At 39.2% G+C, this 26,976-nt stretch overlaps 1 protein-coding gene across 1 annotated transcript in view; it reads left to right on the top strand.

Moving 5' to 3' along the window:
- The window catches only part of LOC127639968 (neurocan core protein-like), a 101,487-nt gene that overhangs the window by 36,351 nt on the left and 38,160 nt on the right, over positions 1 to 26,976 (top strand). Inside the window, exons 7-8 of the mRNA XM_052122329.1 lie at positions 1,500 to 2,596; positions 19,574 to 19,685. Of these exons, the coding sequence (XP_051978289.1) occupies positions 1,500 to 2,596; positions 19,574 to 19,685 (1,209 nt within the window). The remainder of the gene's footprint in view (positions 1 to 1,499; positions 2,597 to 19,573; positions 19,686 to 26,976) is intronic.

The raw sequence follows: 26,976 nt of genomic DNA, 5'->3' as shown, positions 1-26,976 counted from the left end.
GAAGAAGGTTTTATTTTCTTCAACAAACATAACAATTACCACTCATACCAACATAAGTCTAGGGAAAAATAAAGAAATAACCAAACAAAATAACTACAGCAAAACATTAACGCTACCTAACATAAAGTAAATATAAGAAAGAAAATAAGAGAGGAGCCACTCCTGAGAGGAGTTATCCCACAGAGAGTGCTGCCTAAATGAAAACTCAGAACACTTAAATACTAAATTTCATAATTGACAATTAACATGGGGGAGTGACTCAAAACTCCCACAGACTGCCACCACCAGGGAAGGAGTACACTCAGGGTCGTCACATACATCCTATGAATATTTTTAGTACCTCTACGGTCCTGTGATTGCAACGTGTGATTAGTTCTTCATATTATTAATTGCTCAATTACTTGGTTATGTAAATTGCTCCACATTCTTGTGACACCGCAACAGCAGAATCCTGAATAATGAATTATTGTTTAAATATTTAATGTTGTGTACAGAGCATATGGTCTGTGAATATCTATTCTCATTGTTCAAATGCTAAATGCTCCATGTTGCCTTTGAGGCAAATCATGTTACCTAGAAGATATCTGAATAATCCATGCACACGTGTTTCACAGATTTCTCACTAAATACTTAAACGTATGATTCACTGGGTAGGTCTCAGCAAAGCCTAATATCTGAAGTCTCAGAAAAACTCTTCCATCCAGCTTTCATGAAATACTACACCATTGCCCAAGGGAAATATTTATTAAGTTGTTGACCATGCACACTTGCTATCTTGGATAAGTTTTGCACTACAGTACGTACTGCAGTGTGCTCTTATGCTGAGTCACAGCATACATACTAATAATGATGAGTCGAGTGCTTTCAGCATTTTTACTTCATTACGCTTTAACACTCTGAATACGGGCATTGATACAAAGACACTTAATGGTGTAAATCAAGACAAATTATGTGTTGAAGCTCTATGCGCATGATGATTTGGATGTATTATTCTGTCTAGATTTACAGTTAAAAAGCATTGGGAATTAACTGTGCAGAATAGGTGCGTGATTTACGATGTATCCTTGGCAATGTGTATAGCCAAGAATAAAGGATTCATCTGTGTGGGACTGCCGGAGCAAACTGAAAGGAAATAGCTTAAGGACCCGGATTGCTTTTAAAATGAATGTAAATTTCTGCCCTTTTTTTGATGCAGGAGTCAAATATGAGCCCCAGGGAAGAAAACAGAGGTCACTTTAGCTATGCTTGTACTTACATTATCTTGCTTAAACACAGCTAGATTAAATAGGTGTGTTGAGACAGCAATTGCTGGATATCTCCAGGGCATTGACAGATAAATAATGACAGTTCTATATTGAGCTACGCACATTAAAGTTAATTACCATAGTTCTGGGGTGGGAGTTAGCATACTGTATTTTGCCTGCTAATTAAACATGCATTTAAATGAAATGTTCTCCTCCCCTCTCTATATTAATCACTGTATGTTTTCACCCCTGCAGGAGTGATTAGATCAGGCGCAGTAGATCCCACTGTTTCCTCGAGTCCCTTGGCGTCTAAGAGCAACTCCTTGAAAGGCTCAAAGTTTGCCCCCCCAGGCAATAATGGGCACTTCATAACTCAAACCAGTGGTCCAATGGAAGCCAAAAGGGGAGGCTTGGAGATTATGACCATCCCCATATCCAGGAACAACCCTGAAAACTTCTCAGGGGAAGGAAAAGACTTAAATGAGGACAGTTACTCACTTCCCAAAGGACCTACAACACATCTGTCTTCAGAGGATGGAAAGGAAACAGAGGGAAGTGGCGGAAAAGATTCACCATTCGCCTTTGGCGGCCAAATTAAAGAAACTGACCATTCTAATTACCACAGTGTACCTCTGGAAAATGTCAAATGGCAGCTTATGAGTCTCCAGACAACTCAATCTTCTGGTGGATCCAGTTCTTCTGAACCCAAGCATGTGGAACCAGCTAGCACGGCTGAGGAGGCCAGGGGAGAGATTGTGTATGTCCATCGACACATTGAAAAACGCAAAAACGGTCCATCAAACAAAGTAACGTTGCCTTTCGTCAAAAGGAAGCAAAGCACAAATTTGACCAGTGCACCTGAAATACACACTTCCAGCTTGGCTACCACACCGAGCCCTGTCGCAGAAGCAACCAATTCCTTTCAGGACAAACTGGCAATGACGTCTACCATTGAAAACATCCCTTCTCAATCCAGAGATGCCACCACTACTGAAGATATTTTGTGTACTCCAGATCCATCCATTTCCAGCACATGGCTACCGGTGGTTCAAGAGGAAGTGGATACACCAACGGAACCTGTTCTTACCACAGTAATGACCAAATATAGACCTCCGATTACGCACAATACAGTTCAGCCAACAAGTCCAGATCTTAAGGACACCTCGCATCAGGCTGAGTCCAGGTCAGGAGTGTCGGAGTCATTTGTGTTGGCTCGCGGCTGGACAACTTTTTCAGAACATGTTTCAAAGGAGGATCCATCGTCCCAGACTACAGGAATCCCAGGAAAAGATGTTGCAAACAAAACTGTCGCTGGCAGGGAAAACAGCCCCTACACATCCTCAGGTAAATCTGTCTACTGTTGAATTCTTTGTATTAAAATGTTATTGTCAAATAGGGAATTTTCAAGATTTTTTGGAGGCATGACAACTGTGAAAATTCATTCTTGGTGTGAACAGATCTTTAAACTCAGTAAAGTAATTTGATAAAAATTTTAGAGAAGTCATTTGTAGTCATCAGAATGAAGCATTACCTGGGTGTGTGTTTCTTTCCTTCTTTCTTTCTTTCTTTCTTGTTTGCTTATTTTCCTTTGTTTATTTGTATGCTCTTTTTGCTTGCTTCCTTATATTTGTTCATTTGTTTGCTCTTTCTTTTCTTTGTTCGTTCACTCTCTTTTTTCTTGCCTTTTTGTTTAGTTTGTTCGCTCTGTTTCGTTTGTTTGTTCGCTCTTTCTTTCGCTCTTACTTTCTTTTCTTTGTTTGCTTGTTTATTTTTTCGCTATTCATTTCTTCCTTGCTTTCTTTCATTTGTTTCTTTGTTTGCTCTTTCGTACTTGTTTGTTTCTTGCCTTTTCTTTATTTGATATTTTGTTCCTGTTTGCTTTCTTTTGTTTGTTTGTTTACTGTATTTGTTTGCTATTTCTTTCTTTCTTGCTTTCTTTTGTTTGTTCTTTTGTTCACTTTCTTTCGTTTTTGTTTTTCATTCGTTCTTTTGCTTGTTCATTTATTTTTCTTGAACTTTTGTTAATTTGCTTTTTCTTTGTCTTTCTTTCTTTCTTTCTTTCTTTTTTTGTCTTTCTCTCTTCACCTAAGGTGAGTGTAAACAAAGATTGCAAAGACCTAAATTGCTGCAGCCTTAAAGTAATTAGAGGGTTGGGGCAGAGCAATTAGAGAGACTCGGTAAGACAGTGATCTCTGTCTAAAACAAATCAATGTTGACAGTAGCCAGTAAATGTGTTCTGTAATTGACTCGCTTTCAGTCTCACTCCAGTCTATACGCATGTTTGAAAAGGTTCCGTATACATAAGCACAACCTTCCCTTGTTCAAATCGATATCTCCTGGTGGGAGTCATAGCATTTGCAGGACCCTAGATATGCACTTCAGCAAACAAAATGATGATCCTTAAAGCAGATCTGTTGGCCATTGGCATGGGATGACTGTACACAAAGGTGTATCCTTAAATATACAATGATGTCTAAAATAATTAATCAATTAACTCAGATCTTACAGCTGCCCCCGATAAGACTTTTTGTGGTTTTAGGTTATTTTAATGATTCCTACATCTGCAACATTGTTTTTCAGAATGGCAGAGTGTGATTTTAAGGACTTATTATTGTGCTGAACAGACCCGGTTAGACCAGTATGAAGTTCCTTGATGTTCTAGGATTGTTTTTACTATTTTGGTGCTTTTCTGGTGAAGCTTGTTGTCCTAAGAAATCTTGCTGGTTAAGCTACCAGTAAAGCTGGTGAACAGAGTTGCATAATCAGTAACTGGGTTAGATTGCTATAAAATTGTTGTCTTTATACATTTGACCTAATTGTTGGAATTTCCGTTTTGCTTAGTGTTGTCAGCATAAAAAAATTATTCAAATAATTTTCTTTCCTTTAAATATATATACAATTTTATATATATAAATTAAATGTACCATGGCTAGAAAACTCTGAATGTTAAACATTAAAATCCTTAACGGAACTTTGTATTGCATGGCAATAGAAAATACATAGCTTATAATTTCTCTTTAACAACTGCTCTCAGACACAAAGTCACAATGAAACTCAACATGAAACGAGCAGATGAGAAGATTTTTGCCAAAATATTTTTTCCCAAAAAACCCGGTTGCTTTTGAGCACACTGAGAAGAGAGTCAAGTTTGTCCTCCTTTTCCTGCAATGCAGGTGGAAATTCATAAGCCTTTTTAATCAATGATCTGCCGGTGGAGAGGCTGCTGTTCTCTGCCTCACCTCTGAGGCTTTTTAGGCATCAGAGAAGTGCTTTTTGAAAAATTGCCACCGTCATGGTAGTCATAACACCAGCACCAGGCTGGCTTGCCCTTAATTAGAGAAGTACGTTGCACTGTGATAAGACGAAGAGGTGCTGTGTCTTGCGCGAATGTTCTGTTCCATCACTCTGGAGCGAAAAGACATGTCCATTGCTCTTAATGGGACAGACGGTACAGTCTACACATATCACATACACACAGTCACATACTAGATTTACAGATGTTCAGATGTTGTCCTGTGCCAGAGCTGTTGAAACTGTGAGAAAGACTTAAGGCTTGGGTATAATAGTTTTCTGCTCATGTCGGATTGTCTAGCACACCATGGAGCTTCAATATGGAGGTTTGAGGCATGTGTACTACAACTGCTTTTTGATACTATTTAGTATAGCAGGCGTATGCACCAATATACACACAGACAAGGACACTTCATGCAGACTCTGCCTGTGAATAAATCTGCGTCACGCATATTGCTTGATCCGATCCAGAACACGGAAAACCGAAGTATACTTTTGCCTTTACCCGTCTGCTCACTGTCAGACTCTAAATTATAAATCCCTAATCTGGAGTTTGGACAGACATTAGAGTACTTGTGAGTTATTATACTCCAGCTCCTTAAGATGGATCACACTGCCTGCACGGTAAAACTCAATGAATACATAATCAGTGTGGTAAATTCAGTGTGAAATAAATTTTTCTGTGTTAACTCGCATCTTTTGTTCATGAAGTTGCATTCAAGAACCTAAAATATGTATCATCAGGCAAGGATGATGAGGTTACTGAATCTCCCCCTTAGTTCCTCCAGGTCTTTGTCAGAAACTAGAGCTAACAATCGATTACAATTTATAATCAAATTACTTACATGAAATTAATTAATCACAATTAATCGCATTTGAGGGCTGAGAAAGGCCCTCAAATAACATTAATTCAATATATAATGATTAAATAATTATATATATAGTTATATATATAATTATAAATATAATACATATAATTCTGAAAATTACAATGCATTGCATTGCAGACGAGTGGCTTTAGAAAGAAACGTATTTGTATTTCCATATTATTGAATAGATGCCTATCATTGGCATACAGTCTACATTAATCCTTTTTGCAATTTAATATGTCAATCTGTACAAGGTATATTTATAAGGCCTTTTCTAGGGTCGCGTCAGCGTACAGTACACATGCATCAGACGGACACTTTTGGAACGGGTTTTTAGGTCACTGTGTCAAGTTAAACATAGTAACCGTCCTGATCTTGTGCTGCCGTTAAAGTCAAGCAAGCTTGAGTGTGGAATGGATTGTTTTCTGTACAGCTGTGTGTTGCTTGAACAGCTAGTGTTTCGCTTACAGCCCCCTGCTGAAAACAGCTGGTACTTCAAGCTTGAATTGCTCAGATGGTACAAATATTCCTCATAACGGTCCGGGGACATTGTTAATTTTGTTAATTTCTTAACACATTATTTTCTATATAATTAATCGCACTGAATTAATGTGTTAAATCGACAGCCCTACCAAAAACACATTTTTTAAAGGGATCAATGGAAAGGAAGAGGCGAGAACTGGCTTGATAATATAAATAATGGTTTAATGATAAACTTAAAAGAAGACACAAAACACACATGACGGACATGTCCGTAAATGATCTTTCTCTCCCGCACGATCCCCTGCAGTCGACCTTTATCCCTCACGGAGGCATAATTAGCCTAATACGGGACCGGGTGTGTAGGATCACGACCCGGCCCCGCCCTCTGCCCTGCCACATTCCTCCCTCGTTCTCTCAGGCTGGGGAGTTTTTAAAAAACGCTGTCAAATGTAAAAGAGGGAAAAGGCCAACGCAGAGCGACAGTGAGAGAGAGAGCGGAGAGAGAGAGGGATGAAAAAAAAACTCGCCAGTTCTCCGATACGCCGCAGCTTGTCCTCAGCCACTCCTCCACCCTCTATCGGACGACAGCCGCACCTCTCCGGGCAGATTAGAGGCAGTCCTCCAGCCCCTGGCGGACGGAACGCCCCGTCGCGTTCTCGGGGGAGCAGAAGGGGTCTCCCTTGCCCCTGGCAGCGGTTCTCCCGCTCCATGCTGTCGGTTATGAGCCCCTTCTCCCCTCGCGGTCCGTTGGTGTGGACGGTAGTGGCGAGAACTCTACTACAATGTATCCCTCCTCCTTCCGGGTTTCCAGCACCAGTGTAAAGGGATCAATGGAAAGGAGGAGGCGAGAACTGGCTTGATAATATAAATAATGGTTTAATGATAAACTTAAAAGAAGACACAAACACACATGACGGACATGTCCGTAAATGATCTTTCTCTCCCGCACGATCCCTCACGGAGGCATAATTAGCCTAATACGGGACCGGGTGTGTAGGATCACGACCCGGCCCCACCCTCCGCCCTGCCACACATTTATTTTTTGTGCTTATATATTCTCTTCTCTTTATGAAGGCACCCCTGCACTACTAAGCTTTGCAATCAGAAATCAGCAAGCGATCTCTGTCTCATCCAGTCGCTCTATTCTATAAAAATTATATTTTTCCTATCAGTTTGTAGTATCTTATCAATATGATGCCAGTCTAATAAAATCCCTCCAATTTAATTCCAGTTCTGCTTTAGGGTATTGGTGAGGATTTATTTTTATCCCAGTTTCTCAAGTTAAAAAAACAAACATTTATTTATCATTTGTTTACCAAAAATATTAGTTCCTAACCGATCACTGATACGTTCAGTCATAATTTTTACAATTGGTGTGACAAATAAGTGCCTTTTATTTGTTATAAGTGAGTCTCTGAATTATTTATTCAACTGATTTGTTAAAAAAAAAAAACAGTATCGATGTTTGGAATAGCATACTACCATCCTACTTGTACTATTTCTGCCATATATACATGTAAAGCAGTTCAGTGGAAAGGAGGAGGCGAGAACCGGCTTGTCAATATTAGTAATATTTGAATGATTAACTTAATCAAAAGACAGATCCCACACACACATGACGGACATGTCCGTAAACAATCTCTTTTTCCTCGCACCTCCGTCTGCAATCGGCCATTATCCTTCTCGGAGGCTTAATTAGGGACCTGATGTGGTGTGTATAATCACGACCCGGCCCCGCCCTCCGCCCTGTCACAATACATAAGTAAGCTATTCCAAACATAGCTACTATGTTTTTCACAACTAAAACAATGGAAGTGAATGTGAATTTTTTTACGTTAAAGGTTAATTTAAAAACACTAGTTCGTTCATTAACAAAACACTACTACTTAGAGAGTTTCATGGTTTGAATAAAAGTGCCTTTCTGTGTTGACTGAACATATTTTATTATTTTTAGTTTTTGTTTGTTTGTTTGAGAATAAGACAAGGACAAAATCACAAATTAGTGCAAAAAAGTATCTGACCATCTTCTTTGAATACATTATTTTCCCATGATACCACAGTAGCTTTACAATGTGTTCATATGGTCCAAACAAGTCACTTCATATGCTGCAAATGGCATGAATCTGCCTTTAATAACTGCTGAGCTATTCACACTAGCCCTGAAAGCACAGTTCAGGGGAGATAATGATCACAACGGAGGTGAAAAAGCAAGCACAAATGCTTTCAATGTACCTTCCAGTCTCCTTGGAAGCTAGGCATGCTGTATTTGTGCTTTGATCATGTGAGCGCAGAGCACTACTACTGTTTGTCGACAAGCTAACAGATGTACTTGCAGCTAACCAAGCTGCCAGGCTCTCTTCAGGCAAACATCACCCCCTTCTTCAGATGGTTTGTTTACTGTCCCACCACCCACACTATCCACTGGGTGGTCTTCTATAGCCAGATCAAACAACATGATGTTTGTTATATGTGTTCACTAAAGGACTGTAAAATGTCAGATGGCTCTTACAAAGGAAGTGTTTTATCTTTTGTCATTTGTCATTTTTGGCTAACCCGATCCGAGACATACCTAGGAACCAGAATACAGAGACTTGAAAGTGGGCTGTTTTGACTTTGGGCATTAAAAAATATTAACCACCTGCATCCCCCTAGCAACAGCCTAGTAGCACCCTAGCTACCACCCAGAACTCAGTTTACATTTTTAAGTCTAGTTTATGCATACTGTCTTTGCATTACTGTCAATGCCTTTTGCAAGATTATTTCATTTACATTTATGCATTTGGCAGACACTTTTATCCAAAGCGACTTACAGTGCACTTATTACAGGGACAATCCCCCCAGAGCAACCTGGAGTTAAGTGCCTTGCTCAAGGGCCCAACAGTGGCATCTTGGTGGTGCTGGGGCTTGAACCCCCAACCTTCTGGTCAGTAACCCTGAGCCTCAAGAACTGAGCCACCACTGCCCCATTTCAGTCATAAGGTATTGTATACAGTCAGACCCATCTCATTCCATTCATCATCCAGTGCTTCGCATTTTCATAATGCAGCTCACAGTTATGCCTGGTCGGAAATTGAACCGAAGGTCTGATGTTCCTGATATGTAGCACCCTGAACAGCCTCATTGTCAGCACCGTTGAACATATACCGCTGCTCCAGATTTAGCCCTGAACACAGTGATGAAGTGTCCTCCTCTATCTGATTATACACGCAGCTTCAGGTTCCCTACAGACACAGGACTTCAGGGCTGTATCTTTGCTGAGCTGAATAGAGCAGGCAGCTCCACACCCCACTGAGATGTTTATTTTAGCAACATGGCATTTTATTCTCCCCTATCATGTGTCCCGGCATTTAATGTGCTTTATAATATCTGTTGCATGCAGACGAAATGTCATCTCATCACACGTGCAAGAAGACGACAAAGGCTCCTGGATTCCACTTCTGAAATATTTTGTGCAAAAACAACATGCAATCTCGCTGATATAAAAGATATTTAGGTGTAATCCAGCTCTCAGAACTTAGGGTACGTCAGAGGTTCTCCTGAGCCGAAACAAGTAGGTCATGGAATGGGGAAATGAAGCCAAGATAGAAGAGCTGGGAACAATATAGCACCACAATGCCCATCCACTTTTTAGCTATCTGTACTGTAAAGTATTTTTACCATACATTTTTTCCATAGAGATTTCATAAAATCCTTCATAAAAGAGAGAACCCCTTCCTTCTTTCCTACCTATTTCCCCTGTATTAGCTTCTCTACACTGGCTTCCAGTTAAGTGCAAAATTGATTTTAAAATTGTCATTTATGTGTACAAGGTCCTTTCTGGTCTCACACTTAAGTACATTAGTGACATTCTCCCCACTTACTCTCCTCCAAGAATGCTCAGATCTGGTTATCAACTTTTGCAAGTCAAAGTGTGATCGGGCCTTTTTGGTTGCTGCTCCAAAACTTTGGAATAGCCTGCCCTTTCACGTGAGGTCTGCTCCATCTTTAGCTATTTTATAAATCTGCTCTTAAATCATATTTTTATTCATTGTCTTTTGATACTATTTAATCGATTATTTACTAAGTTACTGTGCTACTGTATTAACGGTACTACTATTTAAAAAATACTGTGGCACCGCAAGTATTTTGAAGCTTTATTGTCACAATACTACCGTAGCACCGGCCTACAGTACAACCCTACCTAACGTAGTGTAACCTACCTACCTAGTGTACCTAACGTCTTTAATGAGGGAATGAATTATAATCCCATGCAGCATTTCGATTGACCTAAACGAGTTATAAATTGTGGAAAAATATAAAACTATTGATTTAAAGTTGTTAATTGTAGGCATATAAACAATCTATTTTGATTTAATTGCAAAAATTGATAGTGAGTGTGAGACCAAATTGAGTGGGCAGTTGCTCCAGAGCACTTTTGGTGTGGTTTTTTTTATGCAATTCTCAGATTGGTGGATCTTTCTCTTCAGGATAGTTGGGTAGTGTAGTTATTCAGCACAAATTCCGCTATTAAACATGATTTTGTTTTTTAAATGATGTGGAAATAGCACGGGCTGATGGCTTCAACAGAAACAAATACCATCGATTAACAACCAGCAGAGTTACAATATGTCTGTAGTTAAAGGTTTTTAAGTTAGCGTTAAAAATCTGTTTGTCTATGGAGAAAATGAATGGAATTTTAACTTCTAGAACCAGACAGTTGTGCTATATAGAAAGGGATGGGGCCCTGTTGACATGCCTACAGCAGTCTGAAGCCTACAGCATTGAGGAGCTTTACCCATTGACTGTGTGTCAGAGACTCTCCAGACTCTAACAATAGAACAGAAACTCTCTCTCTTCACCTTGTGTCTTCCATATTTCATATTCGTGGAGAGATGAGATCTGATCTAGTCCTTCGCTAAGCTCTCAGTAAGCGACAAACTCTCGCACCCCAGACTTTTTGGGTTCTCTTAGATTTAGTGTCAAACCTGTTAATAGAGATGCTTAATGTGAGATTTGGAGAAATATGCAAATCTTAGGTTGTGTGTGACACCAACAGCCTTTAATCTATTTTCTGTAGTGTTCAGGTACGTCAAGACTGGGATATTATTAGAACGCTGAAGTGTTCAATGTCAGGATTACTTTAAGAATTTTTATACAAGGATGGAGAATGTGCCTTCAAACATTTCTAACTGAGATTTGACTCAGAACTGTATGTTTTAAGTGACTGATGATTTTGTGTCTGTGCGTGAACACTTAGGTTGTTTGTTTTTTCCATTTCTTAACTGTTCTTGATATGTCTATTTATATATATAAGAAAAAAAAAGTATCTTTGGAAACTGCATGCAGGTTGAAAATGAGAAAAAGAGCACATCATAATTTTTTGACATGGTGCCATGCTTTGTTTGTGTGATTCCTTTTTAGATGACATACAGTGGGTACGGAAATTATTCAGACCCCCTTACATTTTTCACTCTTTGTTATATTGCAGCCATTTGCTAAAATCATTTAAGTTCATTTTTTTTCCTCATTATTGTACACACAGCACCCCATATTGACAGAAAAACACAGAATTGTTGACATTTTTGCACATTTATTAAAAAATAAAAACTGAAATATCACATGGTCCCAAGTATTCAGACCCTTTGTTCAGTATTTAGTAGAAGCACCCTTTTGATCTAATACAGCCATGAGTCTTTTTGGGAAAGATGCAACAAGTTTTTCACATCTGGATTTGGGTATCCTCTGCCATTCCTCCTTGCAGATCCTTTCCAGTTCTGTCATCTCTCCAGAGATGCTCAATTGGGTTTAAGTCAGGGCTCAGTCACGGAGTTGTTGTGAAGCCACTCCTTCGTTATTTTAGCGGTGTGCTTAGGGTCATTGTCTTGTTGGAAGGTGAACCTTCGGCCCAGTCTGAGGTCCAGAGCACTCTGGAGAAGGTTTTCGTCCAGGATATCCCTGCAATTGGTGGCATTCATCTTTCCCTCGATTGCAACCAGTCGTCCTGTCCCTGCAGCTGAAAAACACCCCTACAGCATGATGCTGCCACCACCATGCTTCACTGTTGAGACTGTATTGGACAGGTGATGAGCAGTGCCTGGTTTTCTCCACACATACCGCTTAGAATTAAGGCCAAAAAGTTCTATCTTGGTCTCATCAGTCCAGAGAATCTTATTTATCACCATCTTGGAGTCCTTCAGGTGTTTTTTTAGCAAACTCCATGCAGGCTTTCATGTGTCTTGCGCTGAGGAGAGGCTTCCGTCGGGCCACTCTGCCATAAAGCCCCGACTGGTGGATGGCTGCAGTGATGGTTGACTTACTACAACTTTCTCCCATCTCCCGACTGCATCTCTGGAGCTCAGCCACAGTGATCTTTGGGTTCTTCTTTACCTCTCTCACCAAGACTCTTCTCCCCCGATAGCTCAGTTTGGCCGGACGGCCAGCTCTAGGAAGGTTTCTGGTCATCCCAAACGTCTTCCATTTAAGGATTATGGAGGCCACTGTGCTCTTATGAACCTTAAGGGCAGCAGAAATGTTTTTGTAACCTTGGCCAGATCTGTGCCTTACCACAATTCTGTCTCTTCCACAATTCTGAACTTCAGGCAGTTCCTTTGACCTCATGATTCTCATTTGCTCTGACATGCACTGTGAGCTGTAAGTTCTTATATAGACAGGTGTGTGGCTTTCCTAATCAAGTCCAATCAGTATAATCAAACACAGCTGGACTCAATTGAAGGTGTAGAACCATCTCAAGGATGATCAGAAGAAATGGACAGCACCTGAGTTAAATATATGAGTGTCACAGCAAAGGGTCTGAATACTTAGGACCATGTGATATTTCAGTTTTTCTTTTTTAATAAATGTGCAAAAATGTCAACAATTCTGTGTTTTTCTGTCAATATGGGGTGCTGTGTGTACAATAATGAGGAAAAAAAATGAACTTAAATGATTTTAGCAAATGGCTGCAATATAACAAAGAGTTAAAAATTTAAGGGGGTCTGAATACTTTCCGTACCCACTGTACTCCGCTGGTGTACAATTGCAGGTTGTTCGCATCTAGCGATATTACGAAGTCAGACTTTGTTGCATTTAGTCATGTTGACATAAACCATGGCTTAGATTTTGACAGGTTTGCTTTTGTCATTTTAAACTGAAATGTGAACTGTTTTAAACAAATGCCTCAGACAATCAATGATTTTGTTAAAACACCCACCCACCCAGACATCCATCCATCATGGATTCAATCCACCAACCTTTTGGTAAACAGCTGTTTATTAACGTAAACGATCTTGAAAATTGGAGTTCTTTTCTATACCAAATGCAATCAGAAGTCCAGGGTTAATCCATTGTAGCACAAGTTACACCATCCTAACAGTGGCGACCAGCAACTCCAGCCCTACATAGTCCATCCCTCAGCTTCATTCTTCCTCCAGCATTAAATCAGTGCTTGCTCTGTACCAGCCAGTAGATTGTGGTGGTCCATAGGGATGCAAAGTTATCTGTGCTGCACAAAAAATAGGTCTCTGCATCCCAGGGTGCACATTCAGCTTACCTCCACAGTAATTGCAGCTTCACAATCAGTGAACGATTGCACTGCCTTTGACATATGAGATGAACGATCATGGCTTGACCTCCAAGTTAATGAGGATGTTTGAGAAATTACAAGATTACACAAACTATGAATAGATTTGCCATTATATCAAAAGTCTGCAATCAAAAGTTAGAGATTTCAGTATGAACGTCCTTACCAAATTCTTCCAAAACAAAATGTTCTGAGCTAGGCCTACATCAGTATTAGACCTCTATATTTTTACAGTAGGTCAGCAATTGTCTCTAAGGTATTTTAATAGAAACTTTTTAGTCTGCTGAGCAATGAAAGGGCAACCTCTCACATATGTGAAACTGTAATACGGATCAGATTGAGTTTTTTTTTCTTTCTACATTTACAGAGAACTTGTTTGTATTGTGACTGATTATAGCATTTAATTGACTTAATGAGTGTAAAAGGTCTCTACTTTAATGGAAATGAGGAAGCAGGAGATGGCGGGATCCATCTCAAAAAGGTAATTTATTTTCTCCAACACAAACTCTCTTTTCAGCACAATTTTAATAACAGCACAGTCTCAGTACGTGCGTGGCTGCTCTCTCCCTCTCACTGGCATACAGCTCACTCTAAAAGCCCATCTCCACTCTCACTGCAATGACAAACAGCTGTTACAGACAATCATTGCCAGGTGATGATCCTTGCCATTCTCATCTACTGATCTCACTCTCCATTCAGAAGCCAGTGCCCCCACCACCTCAAACCCCCATCACATAACTCAGGCCAGGGAGCCATTTGGCCTACCCAGTTCTCCCCTCTCCATTATTTGTGGAGAGAAAGTCCGCATCAGCCATCTGCACCCCGGTCTTTGGACCACCTCAAACCAAAAAGGCTGAAGAACCAGATACCAACAGCTGATCAACGCATTGGTATCATTCGTGCGATGGAGACACTGGAGCGGGCGTGGTCCGAACAGAGTCTGAATGCCCATCCCAGGAGGTAGTACCAAAGGGTGAGGACTGCCCACTTGATGGCCAGACAATCAGACACAATTAAATTGAAGGTGGAAATTGGAAGGGGTTCTGAAAATGTTGCCTGTTTGGGCATGTCTAATGTGGAAGTCAGTGCATTAAGGATATGCTTATTACTATTATGCCCTTACCTAAACCCCTTATATATACCTAACTGATCAGTAGAGTGTGTAAACATGATAGGAAGCTTTTGTGTGTGACAGAAGCAAGTAATTGTCACATATTATATGGAAACCATGTCCAGCGACGTCATTGGCTGTAGTGAAAGAGTGCAGTCGTACGATATCATACGAATTAGCCAAATTATTAAAATGTATTTTCCTGTAGGCTGTCCCCGTGGCTTCTGTTTTTTGAGAGCTAGATTCTCAGTTCATGTTTTTATGAGTAATGAGATCACTTCATTATGGGTCAGCACTTTGAAGGGCAGTAGCATATCTTGCTCTTAAAAGTTGTCACTATGGACATGAAAATACTTCAGTTTCAGTAAATAAATAAACGTAACTTATTTCCCAACCCGATAATTGTGCATATGTGTGTATATATATATATATATATATATATATATATATATATATATATATATATATATATATATATATATATATATATGTCTGCTGTGCATTTCCACACTTTTTGGAAGTTGTGAGCACACAACCCTACAAACAATTTGCCGCAAAACTGACACACTTGATGTATTGAGGCTCTTATGTGATCAAGTGTTTATTATGACAAATTGACCATTATCCACTTGTATATTATGTGCTGTGTTGATAATTTGAGCAGTCCAGTTGTTTTCAGAGTGGGCTCCATTCAGGGTCTACTGAGACTGCAAACCCCATTATAAAGAGAGCCCACATGGTTGATCCGTACATCACAAATGTGTGGACTTCACTGACAAAGTCTTGGAGAAATAGAAAGAGACGGAATCAGGGAAGGGGAACTATTTTAAGCTCACTGTGTAATTAATCATGAGCCAACGTCAAGAAACCGAAAAAGCTTTTAACTGCTATTCCTCTCATTCCAGTCTCACATATTCCCCTTGTTTTTTTTGTTAACCCCACCTCCTAGTCTTTCATTACATTAGCTACTCGTTCGCATGAACATTCACAACACACAAACACACATGCATCAGAAGAAGTTCTTCTACTTTCAATAGGCTATCGATTGGTGTATGTCCACATTCTCATCTGCCAAGGTAACAAATCTCTAGGAATAGCGTACTGTGCATGAATTGGCCTGTGGTGACTAATTGGTAGTAAACCGAATGTCTTTTTTCTCTGCACCGGTGCCAGTTTAGCAACGAGAGCACTCCATCCTCTCAGAAAATGATCCATTTTGATGGGATTTGGGATGAAAAAGCTCTCGAGTGGGCGCTGAAGAGTTTATTTCATCACGATGATGACAAGGAGTCCTTGAACTCTGACGCTCCAGTAGAGCTGTGTTTAAGAGGAGTCTCAGGTCCGAGCGGCATTCATTGAATTGGTCAGTACGGATCTGTGTGTCATTGTGCCTTACTGTGAGACTTCACTATTTCTCAGCTGCTTCTATTTAAGCTGAGCTGGTTTTGAAGCTCAAGAGATGGTTTCATAATGTAAAATATTCTCAATGATAAAAAAGTAGGACATAATACGTGTCTAGGACAATATTATCCTTCAGAACAATAATACTTTTTTATATATCAATAGAAAGGTTTATGAAAAACTCATATGAAGGACAAAAAATATATTGTTTTAAATTCTGGGCATTTATAGAGTTATTTTTTTGTCATGTTTTATTGGTCATTAGCACAGATTATGATTTTTTTTTTAAAAGCATCAGTTGTGTTATTGGGACTCAATCATAAAATAAAACCAGAAGGAATTTGTGAGTAAATGTGAACTTCTCTGTAAAACCAATTTTGTATTTTGGCTTGAGAAAACTGAATTGGTTTAGAATTTTTCCAAAATCCCTAAACCTAGACCAAACTCTTCCTAGACCTTTCAAGCGACACCCTCTTTGAGACTTGAGACTGTTCTGACATAGATCCCGTCCACACGAATACATTTAATTTGAAACCTTCATTTTCATTTTTCCAAAAGCTATCGTTTTCCAAAGTATGTGTTTATGGATAGCATTTTTGAAAGTCTCAGTTTTTGGTGGAGGATGACGGTATTCCAGTGGGGATGAAAGGCAAATATCATAGCAAAATCAATGCATTTTCAAATGAGACGCATGTAAAAACACATTTGTGTGAGCGGCCCCTTACTCATCTGTTCACGCGTTTGTGCGTTTGTGTGTACGAAACAATTTAGGGAGGCCTGTTTATTTATTTTGTATTTATTACAAACTCTAACTCTATCTGAACATACTTGAAAAACTGACCCAAAACCCAATTTTTTCTCAGGTCCCATCGGGCCCGGGTCAGGTTGCAGCCCTCTATACTATAACCAGCTGAATGCTGTCTATTAAGTTATATGTATGTAAATCTAAACAGTAACATCAGAGCATGGCTGCAAGCCATAACTTTCATCTGTTTTCATAGCTTAGCTTTCCATCATATTGTTTCCTCTTTGATTTAGCTTTTTGTGTGAGAATTTGTTTTATGATGTACAGTACTGTGCAAAAATCTTAGGCACATGAGATGTTTCACAAAAGCATTTGTCTTAAGGTTATTTATAACTTCTTTTAGTTTGTCAATAGGAAATATAAATGTTAGATTCCCAAACATTACTTTTGCAAATTAAGATTAGAATAGAAGAACAGGGAGCCCTGCAACAGATGTCATGGGCCCCACAGAGCCCCCCACTGAACATCATTGTGGCAGGATGGAGGGGGGGGCCGGGTCGTGATCATACACACCCGGTCCCGTATTAGGCTAATCAAGCCTCTGAGGTTTAAAGGCCGACTGCAGAGTTTCGTGCGGGAGAGAGAGATCGTTAGCGGACATGTCCGTCGTGTGTGTTTATGTGGTCTTTTGAGTTTATCATTAAAACTATTATTTATATTGAAAAGCCGGTTCTCGCCTCCTCCTTTCCATTGAATACCTTTACAATCATGTTAGTCTGAGATTACATAAAGAGACAGAAGCAATTGACAGCCTAAATAGATAGAAGAACTGTGGCGAATTCTCCAAGATGCTTGGAACATCCTATCTGCCAACAACCAAGAAAAACCGTATCCAGGTGACATAGGAGAATTGGTGCTGTTTTAAAGGCAAAGGGGGTCACATTGAATATTGATTCAGTTTACTGGACTTTGTATGATATTAAGTGATAAATGAAAATTATTTATGTAATTATTTTTGAAGACATCCTTTTACACATGTGCCTAAAACTTTTGCAAAGTACTGTATCTATTTTTTGTTTTGCTAAGGGATTTTGCACTTAAAGGATATTGCGCTATAGTACAGAAATAAAACAAGCTGTTTCTACAGACAAAAATATATAATTTGTTCTTCCTTTTACACTTAATTTCTGTTGAAGAGTTCCCAAGGCCTCAAACAAAGTAAAACTCGATAAGATACACACTTCCACTCAATCTCCAATCAGCCTTGAGCCTCACGCAGCGTGTGTGCCATTATTTCTTTCAGACCATACTGAGATTTATCACCCCTGCTGTAAATAATTATGTGTTTGGAATTATACCGGAGGAGACGCCTTGTGTTTGATGCACTGTCAGATTGTGCCTTGTGGTTAGAAATGGATTATAAAACAGCTTTTAATCAATTTCCAGTGTTAGAGTCGTACGCTGAGGCGATGTCCTTGTCAAAGTTTCCCTGTCCGTAACATGATGTAATTATGACTTAATCTGTGAAACTTTCCATTTATCATCACACCACAAAAATTTCACCGCACAAGTTTTTAAAGAGTTGGAGTTCACATGAATAAAGTGTGTTTATGGCCCGGGAATGTTATGATAATGTGACATAAAGATAGAAGAAAGTGTGCGGCGCTACTGTAGGCAATGATTGGGTTAATTTATGACATGGTGAATCGTATTTTCCTTCCTTGCAAAGCATCTGTCATGATGAATGGGGAATGACATCATACTTGTGCTAATCTCTCACCTTGTAGAAAGTCATGCACTTTAGCTTCCCTATGTTTTTACCCCTATGACAGTTAGGTAAATGGAAGCTGGACAGAGATCTACCATGAAATTAACCTTTAAGTTTTCCCAACGAGATCACATGAGAAATCCATGTTGTTTCAGAAAGATCATGTACACTGAAATAAACCTATTTAGCCGAATTACTGTCAAGCGTCATTTCCCATAAAACATAATTGCAAAAATTAAAACGTTTTCACCTTTTCCTGCAGTACTACTGCCCTTCGAGACACGGGTTCTGATCCCATGTGAACCAGGAAGTAATTGTATTCATATATGCAATGATGAGCATGATTCAAAGGTTCATTTTTGTCTCCAAAATTACATTTTTATCCAGTGATGGTTAGATTAAGGGTTGGGGTTTGGGTTAGGTGTAAAGTTAATTCAAATATGCATTCATTTTGACTGTATTATATCATTTACCACTAAAAAATACCGAACATTTGCTGCAACTTTGTGGCAATTCACACAGAAACTGGAGCTCACACAGCCCATAAGTTAAATAACAGTTCCAGCTTTAGCCATTGGGGGCAGTGATTTAATTTTCGGTAACTACAGACTGATTTCAGATGCAAAACTTTCAATCTACTGTTCCTGAATTCGCATTGTAATCAGTCTGGATTTTCCACCCCTTCCTCACTTGTGACGGTAATTTGATCAAGTATGACATGTTCTTGGATCAATATGATTTGTTGGTCTGGAACAGCCTGTAAACAAACATATTCCTAATCCTAACTCTATCCCTAACCCGACCCTAACACATAACCACAAACTACACGAACTACGACTTTAAAATGTCATAGAAATGCTTTAGTCCAACTGAAATCATATCAATCTTATTTTTAAAAGTCAATCTAAATCTAAATTTACAGAATGTAAATGCACTAACCACTAAGAAACAGCTCCTTGATAGATTTTTTCATTGATCTACTCCCCTACAAACCTGTTTATTGGAATTCCTCTTTTCCTAGAGTTCCTTTCTTGGAAGCTGTCCTCCAACGTTTTAAACCTTTCTGATTTGTTTCCTTGTTTTTTTCTTTTTCTGCAGTTGAGGATGATCCTTGCCAGGCCAACCCTTGCTTGCATGGTGGGAGCTGTCTGACGGAGGGGGAGGGCTATATTTGCGTTTGCCCTCAGGGCTATTCTGGAGAGAGCTGTGAGATCGGTGAGTGGATTAAGAGAGAGGGCAAAGGTCAGGGCACATGAGGTCAAGGACTTTTGAAGGAGCCACAGGGCTTCAATTTATGCAGAGGGCTAAAATTGGATAAAAAACTGCTGGCGTCCATGGTAGAAACAGTGAATATGATGATTAGCAAGCCAAAGACTTAAAGGAATAGTTCACCCAAAAATTTAAATTCAAGTGTTCTGTGGAACACAAATGCAGAATTTTTTGGAGATAAAAATTAGTTATTGACTCATTACCTTAAACCTTGTGTCTAACTTGCATCCATATTCAAAAATGGTGCATTATTGCAACTGATGCAATACGTGTGTGTAATGACTTTCCAAACAATCGTTAATGTAGCAGTGACTTCATCAATTTGCATTGTATCAATGTGGCTCGGGAGCACTGCGGATGAAAATGGTTTAAAGAGGCAGAGACACCTGATAACAAACGGTGCAGTGGCTTGTATAGGCTGTGTGATCTGACAGGGCTGAACACAGCTCGTTCTTCTCTGTCAGACAAGAAAAGGAACAGGTGGAGGGGGAGCTGCTCTGGAGGTTGGCAGGGTTTTGAGAAAATGAGAGCACGCTCAGAACAAGAGGGCAAGGCTGTGCTGTATAAAATGAATATGGAGGGGCATATGGAGGTAGAAAAAGAGACATGGAGAAACTAGAATTGTAACTTCATATTATGGCATTCACAACCCTTCTTGCAGCTTTTATGGTTATCTCATGGCCATTATAGGGGAAACAGACCACAGAAGCCATAATAAGGTGTCATTAATGAAGCGTAATAGAAAAAGCATCAAAGGTGAGGTCAAAGGTTAGCAAAGCTGAATTATCCCGATTCTCATTATCAATCTTTCTACATGGCAACCGCCGAGTCGATATGTGAATTATGCTAAACTGCAAAAAATGGTTGATTCGTCCGTAGCACTTCAGCCAGTATGTATTACAATTCAATGCTAACCACTGCAGCATTTGCTAACAAGCTGTTTATGGATTCAAATCACAAACGCATATTTGTTTACCATTGTGCACAGCCTTAGGGATTCATTTCAGGTTTTTGACTTAAATGGTATTGAAGAAAACGATTTGGTGTTTATGTAATTCCGGCATATGTAGGCATTGATAGTTCCTTGAGGTGGTTTAATAATTGTTTTTCCTGGCTATAAGCAGTCTGTTTGTGAAACGATTTTGTGTTAGTGCTGAGTGTAATATTAATTACAGCCAAAGGCACAGGGTTAATTGCACATTACTGCATATTCTTGACCAGATTTGTACTGACACTTGATCTTTTCAGTCAATGTAGAAGAGAGAGGAATGAATTACATTAAGGATAGTGTTCTCCTTTTGTATATCAATATTTACAAGTGATGCTTGCAAGACATTTATTACTATTACTGCTGTTCATACTTAAACTTTGTACTACAGAAATGAATGCTAGAGACACTGGTTCGCATCCCACGGAAACAAGTAAGTAATCACATTAACATAAATAATGGTTAGCATTATTTAGGTTAAATGTTTGCTCTTGAATGAAATTTTTACTCCACTGATGGTTAGGTATAAGGTTGGGGTCACGGCATATGGTTCATAAAATACACATTTCTGTTGACTGTATTACATCATTTAAAACAAAAGCTACAACTCAGTCTTGGCGCCAGCCTGTGGATATTTCATTTGGAAACTCATTCACAACACTTCCAACTTTGACCACTGGAGGCAGTGGTTACCATTGTGGGAAGCACGGACCAATTTCAGCAGCAGAACTTGACAACCTACTTTTGGAGAATTCACTGTGTGATCGTTACTTAGGCCAATTCTTCAGAAAATGTTTAATTTGTTCTATCTCATTTAAAATGTTGATTGTGCATAGTTTTCGCTGTTCTCTTTGGCTATGTTTGACGCTGCCACACAATATCACCATCCTTTGGGACTAAGCTTGTGCTCAGCAGTTATTTGGGAAGACGCATTTAGGATCCTTGCATAATTTATTGGCTTTGCATCTGCTGGACAATTGAAACATTTACAAGAATAGCAGAGAGGCTTCATGCAGGGACAAGATCCTTTTCTTCAAACTTACCACATGCCAACATCAACCAGACAAGCCTGTCCACCAACCTCTATGTGTAAATGTCCTCCCAAGTATTTAAAGTACTAACAATTAGCTGAAGGTAATCACCTCTTGAATTCAGTTTCTACATTTCAAAGTTAAAGGTCCTTTAAGCGAAACTGTAAATTAACCATGCTTAGATCGCCTAATGAAAGTGGAAGTTACTGAATGACTTATGGGTCACACGTCTGCGAATAGCTCATGGGAGGTTTCTTGGTGCATTAAAACAATTGAAAAAACTAATACAAATGCTGTCCATAAGATTTATTCAGGCTGCAGGGGAAATAGCTAATGTTTCTGTGGTAGCTGGATAGTGCAAATACAGTTTTACCCTCTTTCTCTTTGACACAGAAACTTGGACTCGTTTTGTTTTCTTTCTCAAGGAGAGGTAAGCCAGACTGATTTAATGCTCGCCCATTTGATTCAGTTTCAATACCTGTTCAGTTCGTTTAAGGAAGTCAATATGTGTAGATTGAGAAGCAATTTAACCTCCCCCACAAATCATATGCACTTGAAAGGGTTACATTCTCATTCGATGGATCTAAATTGAGTCTATACAAGTGTCATTTTGTGTGCCATTTTTGCATTTTGGTAAAGCATATTAGTTACCATTACTTTAATGATACTATTACTTACAATTAGGGTATATATTGAAGCAATAAGCCTTAAGAGGCCACGAGTTACAGTGATTTTACCATATTTAAAGGATGTTTTAAGGCACAACATGAAATACAATTCTTAAATCTGCTTTAATGGTGGACAATCACTGTAAAGTCACTAACAAAAGAGCACCATGGTACTGCAATGGTTGTTTGAACTTGTATCTTGGTAATATCAAGACATTATCTTTTATCATGTACAGTTTGAAGTACCTTGAAGGACCATATAAATACCATGTTATATGAATATGATAATCGATTAGTACCATAGTACATATAAGTGTACAGTGGTATTACTTTTTGAAACTATTACTGTACCATAGTACCAACACAGTACATTTTTTAAGGGACATGGCCTCGAGTGGCTTATTGTTTTTACATAATGGTGGCTGCAGCAATGTTTATTTGGATGGATGGATGGATGGATGGATGGATGGATGGATGGATGGATGGATGGATGGATGGGTTGGTTAGTTTACATAAATATTTTCAGACAGTTGGAGTCTGAATATTTTTGGCCTGTTCAAATATTTCGTCAACGTATTTCTAGGGGATTTGGGAATTTTTTTTTACAGAAACCCATGTGAATTATCAATTACAAAAGACATAGCAACCCGATTCTGAACCGTCTGAAGGTCTTTGCAAAGTTTGTGAATTGTAGTGTAGCAAGAAATTTAGGTTATATTGGTAATTTTGAAAAAACCCTAAACCATGTCTGTAAAATAACAGAAAAGTTTGCTGGTTTCGTCAAGCTAACATAATAAACAGTTCCCCTGCAAGTAATACAGTTCATTAGCTGTAGGATGTTTATGGTTGCCAGGCAACTTAGTACATTGATTTAGATTTTTTTTTTTTAAGTACGGTCACAGGTCTGTGTGTATCGGCTCTTTTACAATGGCTTTGAATGTGGCTTATCCAATAAGATTTTAGAGCTAGAACTATCCACTTTCTAAATATATATTATATAGCATATCCCCTTGTAATATAGATTTTTCTCACTCAGTCTCACTCTTTCAATCCAGTACTACTCCATTCTCTTTCACAGTACTCCTCCTCTGACCCCTCTCCCCTCTGACCTGTTGTTTTTTGCAGAGGCTGTATTAAAATTGCAATGCACTGCCAAAATGGAGTGAAAGCAACCCTTCTATCCCCCAAGCCTATTTCTCCAGTAATATGTTTCGTTGCCTCCACCGAACTCCCATGTATTTTCTCCACCCTTAACCTCGAATGCATTTCCTCCACGGCTTAATTCAGTCCCTCTTCACCAGAAAACACACAACATATTGGCAGAAAAACACATTTACAAACCAATGGCCCAGCTAATAAATGTATGTTCGAAAAATACATTATGGTTGTGGGAACATGAAAAAGTCCAGATTTCTAAATGTTTAAGTAATGTTTGTAGTTGATTTCTGAGAGTTTAATGTAGTTAGATTCGCATAACATTCATGAAAACATCTTGAAATTTAAATTTGCCAACCGTTTAAATGATGGACAATGTTGCACTAAGAATCTTTTTCCCTTACATTGCGAGAACTTTTTTCATATAAAAATAATGTCATAAGTATGTTCCGTTAACCTTATTTACCTTTACATACTGTAACATTAGCTAAAGTTGTTGGAAAATTAGCTGGCTGTACTGAGACAGAACTAAAAGAGAACCAAATTCCTAATACAGAGCAACATTATTTTTAAAGGGATATTTCAGTAAAAAAAAAAAAATCTGTTATAATTTGCTCACTCTCATTTTGTCCAAACCTGTATTATTTTCTTCTAAATTGATCTGAATTGTTTCCATGGCTATTAAGCTCAAAAAATTACATAACACGGCAAAAAATCACCATAAAAGAAATCCATACGAAAAGAAAACTGCATAAACATCCTTCAAAATTCTGCTTTTGTGGGAAAAAATAACAGCTATTTGGTTTGAAACAACATGATACATTTCTCAACCTATTCTTTTTGGGTGAACTACTCCTTTAACTTAAAAAAATAAACCCTTCAGTGGCCTTGTGTCCTAATAAGGAGTGCCAGTGACTGGTGCTATTGCGATGACATCAGCTTCCATAATGGCATTTGAAAGATGAATGAAGTTTGCCCTACTAATATTTTGCCCTGAAACCCCAGGGCTGTGGATTTGAGAGCAACTTTTGTGACAGAAAGCTGCAGCCCACTGCAGCTTCACACACAATGGTGTGCACAGTGATTGATAGTCTATGTGGACAAGCCAATTCCCCTGTGCACTGCTACTATTTAAGAGAGATGATCGACCCCACCCATCACCAAGGCTCATTAAATCATCCCATGGCACATTCAATCCTGCATGGAGAATTGATCAACAAATCATTGATAATCATTCTTCATTTTCTGACAAGTAGCCCAGCACAAGGGGTATTGTGAATCTGAGCACCCTCAGGGTGTCTGAGCGGACATGTGTGCACAAACATCCTCAGGTCCATCTGGTCCATAAAACTAATGTTGGCAAAGACAGGTAGAGGGCAGCCCGTTTGGCAGCCCAACAGGATTGTTGAAGGCAGAGCAAATGCAATCACAGTTTTGGAGATTGATGTGCTTTTATGAAATTGGCTGCCTAAAAACTACACTTCTGGACAGCCACATTGCTACAGTTTATGCTCCAACTAAAACAACACTGATGGAAGTTGCAGTGGATATAGCTATGTTCACATGGTCAGTATGTTTACATGCACTTTAAAAGTTTGATTTCAGTTGAACTAAAACAATAGTTTGTATTTTCATAATGTCATTTAGATGCTTTTGTTTGATGATTTTTGTGAAGCAGACCCAGAAAATGCGATTATTGCTCGGCTTCGTCCAGCATGTATACACGTTAATTGAACTGAATTTGGCTTTGATGTTTTGCTTTTGTTGTTGTGCAATGTGTATTGAACACTTCTTCATCTGACGTCGTTCCTTCAAATATTTGATTACGCATTGTGATATGCATACTTGCGCACAAATTGAACCTTTTGTCCCGGGCCCGGTCTTGAGGCCCACAGAAAGGCCATTCCATATTGTAGAGCGCATCTAAACATATTCAGCACACAAGCTGTTGGTGAGGAGGAGAGAGTAAAGTGAAAGCATCAATTAACAGATGGGGAATATTAGGAGGCCAAGATTGATGAGGGGGAATTCAGACACTAGGGTTACACCCCTACTCTTTATGAGAAGTGCCCTGAGATTTGTAATGACCACAGAGAGACAGGAATTCAGTTTAATGTCTCATCCAAAGGACAGTGCATTTTTTCAGTATTGTGTCCCCATCACTATACTGGGACTTTAGAACCCACACAGACCACAGGGTGAGCACCCCACACTGGCCTTTTACTAACAACTCTTACACCAGCAACCTTAGTTTTCCCCAGGAGGTCTCCCATCCAGGGACTGACCAGCCTCAACCCTGCTTTGCTTCAGTGGGTAACCAGTCTTGAGCAGCAGGGTGATATGGCTGCTGCTATATATCTGAACTATGTGTAAATGTAACCCCATTTCAGTTTTTCTCATTGCACATTTCACAATACAGGTTGTTCCAAAACAGCTACATTTAGTGCTCTAAAAAATAACTGATAGCCATATTCTTCTGCTCTGTAAATGTAGGTGATGTGTGCAGGCCTTCAGTTGCTTATTCAGCAATGTTATCCATCCTCTATGTGATGGTCTTCTGCAGCAGTACGGGAATGGAATTTGTAAAGCCCAGTCTTTTACTGTTCATTTGGGGACAAATTGATTTCCTATGAAGTCAGCGCCTGGGTTTTGGAGCATCTTATCACTCTGGCAGGCAGGATGTGTTGTCCTGGGGATGAGTTCTGGAAATTAATCACGTGGTGAGGGCACAAGGGGACCTCTTATCTCCCTGTTACCGGGAACACTATCACGTGAATGTGTGCCGGGGTTTTGAGCTTTCACCCACGCTGGGGTTAAGTAGGAAGAAACACTCAAAGATATACTAAAGGACTGCTTTAACTGTCACTGCAAAGTGATTAGCTACTTTATGAGTAACCTGTTATGCTTTATCAGTGTTGCTTAATTCCTCTCCTGAGGGCTCTCCTTTGTATTTTAGAGGTTACTAATTTAACACCCAATTTGTGTGTGGGTTTGGAACATTTATTTTATGCATTGTTTTATTTACAAGAGCTCTCCAAAATTGATTGAGCTGCCTACATACAATAGGCAGGCCTCATATACACAATCCCAATGCAAAGGCTGTTCCAAAAGATAGGCAGCAATTTTATTCTGCATTCCAAGATACAGCCTTTTGGACAAATTCTAAAGGCGCAGTCACATTTACCTTTGCACTGCGAAATTCACAGGCGAATGTGAATCATCCAAAACATAGACTTCCAAAATGAGCAGCACTGGGAGGCAGCCAAGAGCAGGATTGAGAAACAATGTGCTAAACAGCTTTCTTGATCCTGTTCTTCCAATACAGATTGATTTTGATGCAGGGGATTTAAAGGTATTAAAAGGGAGTTAAAGCTCTTTTTGTTCATACATTTGTC

This window comes from Xyrauchen texanus, chromosome 48 (genome assembly GCF_025860055.1).
Source record: "Xyrauchen texanus isolate HMW12.3.18 chromosome 48, RBS_HiC_50CHRs, whole genome shotgun sequence".
NCBI classification, from domain to species: Eukaryota; Metazoa; Chordata; class Actinopteri; order Cypriniformes; family Catostomidae; genus Xyrauchen; species Xyrauchen texanus.
This window is presented reverse-complemented; position numbering and strand designations above follow the sequence as displayed.